The sequence below is a fragment of the Sarcophilus harrisii genome, chromosome 2 (assembly GCF_902635505.1).
Source record: "Sarcophilus harrisii chromosome 2, mSarHar1.11, whole genome shotgun sequence".
NCBI lineage: Eukaryota > Metazoa > Chordata > Mammalia > Dasyuromorphia > Dasyuridae > Sarcophilus > Sarcophilus harrisii.
The window spans coordinates 373889661-373895460 of record NC_045427.1 but is presented as its reverse complement, the minus strand read 5'-3'; the positions used below and the strand labels follow the sequence as shown (position 1 = coordinate 373895460).

At 40.2% G+C, this 5800-nt stretch overlaps 1 protein-coding gene across 1 annotated transcript; it reads right to left on the bottom strand.

Annotated features, from left to right (window-relative positions):
• Positions 1 to 443: 443 nt before the first annotated feature.
• PCDHB1 (protocadherin beta 1) lies at positions 444 to 5399 on the bottom strand. Its single transcript, XM_003756656.2, has one exon. The coding sequence runs from the start codon at positions 5379 to 5381 to the stop codon at positions 2919 to 2921; it is 2463 nt and encodes an 820-aa protein (XP_003756704.1). The 5' UTR covers positions 5382 to 5399; the 3' UTR covers positions 444 to 2918.
• Positions 5400 to 5800: the final 401 nt, after the last annotated feature.

Genomic DNA, 5800 nt, shown 5'->3' with positions numbered 1-5800 from the left:
GTATGACCCTGGGCAAGTCATTTAACTCCAGTTGCCTCAGCAAAAAACAAAAGATACCCTAAACTGATAGGAGACTTGAAGGAGAAAAGGAAAATCTGGACTTTGGTTAGCTGAGACTGTATTTGGCTATATTTAGAAATGATTACTAAAATGGGTATTATAGTTTGAATAACACCCTGAAAATAACAAGGAAATAAATATTTTAAGCAGATCTTAAACATAGTTTTATCTTATTTTTCATGATGAAATTGGAGATATTTGTACATAGAAAAAAACAAAAACAAAAACAACTAAATACCACCCAAAAGTAAAAACACACACACACACACAAAATAACAAAACTTTAGAAATATTTTAAAATATATTAGTTAAGAAACATAATTGTCCTAAAAATATCATCATTCTTTTTCTTTTTTCTTTTCTTTTCTTTCTTTCTTTTTTTTTCTGGTGAAGCAATCAGAGTTAAATGATTTGTCCATGATCACACGGTATGTATCAAGTATCTGAGGCTGGAGTTGAACTCAGGTCCTCCTAACTCCAGGGCTAGTGCTCCATCCATTTCATTACTTATCATCCCTTCATTAGTCTAATATATGGAACCATAAAGGTTTAAAAGTTAAAAAGAACTTTAGAAATTATTTGGTTCAAACATCTTCACTTTATAAATGAGAAAAGCAAACTAAAGAAAGGTTAAAGAATTTCCTGAGATCAAATTAAAATCCAACATAAGTATTTAAAGCAACATTAAGAGAGATACAGAGCCACAAAAAGATTAATAATATTTAAAGTATAGAAAACACTTTTTCCCAGAAAGGACTGCATAGAGTTGGATTTACCATATTCTCAGGAAACAAGGCACATAGCTGATATTTCATCAGAAAGAAATTAAGACCTGCTCAATAGAGGAACAAACAAAAAAAGATCAACAAAACATTTCTTAATTTGCTTTCCAAAAATCAATTCATGTTAAGAATGATATGCTAGAAAATCTTAGCAGTTTTTATTTTGTTCCAGAGAATTCAATCCCACGGGGGAATTAGGCTTAGGAAGTAAAATCTGAGCCAATGATCTAGGGTCAGAAGAGTGGAAAACCTTGTCAGTAAAACAAAAGACAGACTTCCCCATCTTTCTAATTTTAACCAATAAGTTATGAGCATTGACATCTTCAAAGAAATGAATAAAAAAGAATTTGTCTCATTCTGTAGGCCTTCATTTTAAATTATTAAGAGTATTGATTTGGTCCTTAGCAAATTTCTCATATGTTGCTACATCACAGTATGGAAGAGGAGTCGGGTCTTTGAAGATCATATCAATTTACCACATCATCATCATCATCATCTTCATGGCTAATTTTTACATAGTACTTACATCACAACAAACTCATGAAGAAATTAGTAAAAGCACCATTGGGTCAGTTTTGCAGGTGAGAAAACCAAGAGAGGTTGTCACTTGGCCATTGTGACATGTGTCAGAGATAAAATGCAAATCTAGATCAGATCGTAATGTTACCTTTTTTGTTTTTCAATGTCATCTATAAACATTTATAGAAAGCTTGATATATATCTTCATAGAGAACTGTAGATTTTACCAGACTGGGGCTTCCCTCCAAAGATTCAAAGTATCTTCATTCTAAGTAGAGACATATCTAAGAAGGAGAAAGTGGAGTTGGACAGGACCTTTTCCATAAAAACATTCTTCTTTAGAATGCTCTGCTTGCCTAAGACCTGGGTTTGTCACATTGGTAAATTTCAGGAACCAATTTCAGAAACAGACTTTTAAATATAAATTTTCTGAGAGAGACTTGTTTTATGGAGACTTTGAGATATAATTAGTTCAATTATTCTGGGATTTTTCAACATCTACATATTCTTCAAAAGTGTTTGAAGTAAACGTCTATTCTTTGTGCAAACTTTGTTCCACTTACCAACATTTGTCTGGACTGGAGTTTTTTTTTTTTAAATGGGAGATTTTATCTCATAATTTATTTTTGCTACAGTTTTATCCTATTTCACAGATGCCTTCAATCTTTATTGGATCCTAAATTAATTTCCAGAGTGTGAAATTGTAAGAAAATTAACAAAACAATCTCTATGGAAATAGTTAAAGTTTTCCTTAAGTAGACATCTTCTGAATATCTAAATATGATTTCCATTCCTATAATCAAGAAAAGGAGACTTGAGAAGATCCAATATATTATTTGGTAATGCAGAAATTTGTGCTCCACAACTTAAGCCACATTCAACTTTTCATTGAGTTTTTTTGACACTTATTTTTATTTTCATTGCTGCTTCTAAAATTTCTTCTTTTGGAATCTACTATTTATCAGATTTTCTTAAATGCTTATTCCTGATTACTATGGGTAACATATCCACTAGATAGATAGCAGCTGTTTTATTACTGGATCCAGAGATTTATTTATTTATCTTGGAGAGAAGGATCCTACATAACTGAAGGCTCTTTCCCAACTTTTCTTAACCACTCACAAAAGGGCAAAAGCTGGAAAATTTTGAATAGGCCGTCAAAGTTTGGAAGTCTTCTGTCTTAGGTATAGCCCATTTGGGGAGACATTTGAAGATTTCAAAGTAAGGAATGGGGGAATTGTTTGCATTGAGCGAATGGAGATGGAGCTGATTCCTTTCCATGTTGTGCACAAGTTGCCCACCTCAAGAAACCAAGTCAGGATCCTGGTTCTCCGATATATACAAACCATTCAGCTACCAATTCATCTCCTTAATGGGATTTCAGCTGTTGGAAGTTAGCTCTGGAGACCATCTCTTTTTGAGAAAATCATTTGCTAATGTTCACTTTTAAGAGCAACTCTAGATTTTCGCTTTCAAGGATCTAAGTTATACAGAATGGAAACTGAAAAGAGGCTCATTTTCAAAATCTACCGCTCATTTATGGATAGTAACAACCACTTACATATATTCATCAGACATTCTGAGAGGGCCCTCTGATCTCCTTGGGCTATCCAGATCCAAGTTGGAGGGTACATGGTTTTCAGATTCTTCTTTATTTCTTTCTACCACACCGGAGGGAGCTGGAAAGTTGGGCATGAGTCGTTTGAGAAATCGAAACTCACTATTACTAGTGCCTGTAGCAGAACCCACTTCATAAGGACAGACTCGGCCCAGAGTCTCCCCACTCTGCCCATCTATCAAATGACTAGGGAAACTGCAGTCATAGTAGAAGTGCTCAGAGGCAGTAAACTGTTTTTCTCGATATTTGATTTTCTGATAGATGTGAATAAGGAAAATTACAGTGACTGAAAACAGAAAGAAACAGGAAAGCACAGCCAGGGAAATAACTAGGTATTTGGTGGAGGGTTTTGTTTTCCTCTCCCGCTTGGACTGATCCCGAAGCTGTACATAAGGATCAGAGAAACCATCTACCAGCAGAATATTCAGTGTGGCAGTGGTTGAGAGACTAGGCTGGCCGTGATCCCGAACCACAATGACCATTTTTTGCTTCATATGATCTCTCTCCGTTATCACCCGTAAGGTTCGAATTTCTCCGTTTTGCCGTCCCACGGAAAACAGCCCAAGGTCTGTGGCCTTGAGCAATTCATAAGAAAGCCAAGAATTCTGAGCAGAGTCCCCATCAACAGCGACCACTTTTGTCACCAAGTAACCCACCTCTGCTGCCCTGGGCACCAGATCATTGCAAGGCGAAGTGCTATTTTGCAGGGGGTACAAGATCATCGGGAGGTTGTCGTTGACATCCAAGACAACTACTCGGACCGTGATTTGGCTGCTCAAAGGCAGGGGCCCACCATTTACCGCCTTCACAACGAATTGAAAGGCTTGGATTGCTTCATAATCCATAGATCTCAAAGCATAGAGCTTCCCATTGTTCGAATTAATGGAGATATAGGAGAAGACAGAAAGATCACCACTTTCGGGAGGAAGCAGTGAATAAGTAATCTGGGCATTCTCCTCAGAATCTAAATCCTCAGCGTGCACTTTACCAATAAACACTGCAGGGCTGTTATTCTCTCTGACAGTCATGGTATAAGACGCCTCCTTAAACACAGGGGGATTATCATTAATATCGGAGATCAGCACTTCGATGGTTGTCTCTGTGGACAGCGTAGGAGTACCTGTATCCATTGCTATAATTGTCAAGTTATATCCTGGGACTTTCTCACGATCAAGGGCCCCTCCAGTGACCAAGGAATAGGAATTTCTGAATGTCGGTTTGATGGTAAATGGAAGATTGCCTTGAAGGAAGCAGGTGATTTTCCCTCCTACTCGAACGTCACGGTCTCGAACACCAAAAAGGGCAACGACTGTATTGAGTGGAGAGTCCTCTGGGATTGGGCTTGAAATGGAAGTGACCAGTACGTCCGGAGCATTATCGTTCACATCTACCACTTCCACCAGGACTTTGCTGTGAGCAGACAGCCCCCCACCATCAATGGCTTGAACATCAATATCATAATTCTCAACAGCTTCAAAATCCACTGGTCCTCGAAGTCGGATTTCTCCATTTTCAGAGTTGATTTGAAAAGTCTGATGAATTCCTTCTGGATTATGAGCCAAAGAATACGTTATTTCTCGGTTAGTGCCGTCATCTAGGTCGGTAGCGGACACAGAGATTACTAAAGAACCATTGGGACTATTTTCCAATATCTGGGTGCGGTACACCAACCGAGAAAACTGAGGGACGTTGTCATTTACATCAAGAACCAAGACGAGGATCTGAGCTGTTCCAGATTTAGCCGGGGAGCCGCCATCCACTGCGGTGAGGGTTAAGTTAATCTGAGGCTGTTCCTCTCGATCTAGAGGTTTAATTAGTACGAGTTCCGCATATTTGGGGCCGTGGCTGCGGAAACGAGTGTGCAAGTGGAAATAGGCGTTGGAACTCAGAGTGTAATTCTGAAGACCATTGAGCCCTACGTCCCAATCCTGGGCGCTCTGCAAAGGAAACCGAGAGCCCAGGGGAGTGCTTTCAGGGATTTTTAAAAGTGGCCCGCGATTTGGGAACACTGGGGCATTGTCATTGATATCAAAAACCCTTACCTCGGCTCTGAAGGACTGCAACGGCTCCTCCAGGACTATTTCAAAGCGTAGCACGCACGGGTCTGCTTTCCCGCACAGCTCCTCTCGGTCCAACTTCTCTTTCACGAAGAGGTCTCCCGTCTTGCGGTGGAGTCGAAAATGCTGTTTGCTGTCATCTGAAACCAGCCGCGCCCCTCTGGTCAACAACTCTCCCGCCTCCAGTCCCAGGTCCTTGGCTACATTGGCCACAAAGGAACCGCTCTCCATCTCTTCAGCCACCGAATACCGCACTGTCCCCGCATCACCCTCGGATGCGCACAGAAAGAGGAAAAGGGCTACGATTTGTCTGTTAGCCCGAAGTTTACCCTGTAGAGCTGCCATCGGATAAAGGGCGCAAGGAGGAACTGCAGCCTGGCGAAAATCTTTCACTCTCTCTGCGTAGCTTAGCAATGGCGTCTGTCTGCGCTGCTTTCCCCTTGATTCAACCTTGCACTACAGCGGCCACAGGCGGTATCAGCCCAGAACTACAAGATGTTTTTGCACACAGGTGAAGAATATTTTCATTGGGCTCTTGAATTCCCCGTGCGCACCAGGTATTTATTATTAGATCTGAAGTCATCTTAGAAACTGGGAGACGGAACACTGGAAAAGTCTCAGAGTGTCCGCCAGATGGCGGCATTGTATTACATTTCGAGAAAGGGTGACGCGTCAAAGAAACGTTTTCTTGTAAAGGTGTAGCACCTGCTGACTGGGAATGTGTGCCTCCAGGCAAACCAAGAAGAGTTCACAATTAATGAAAT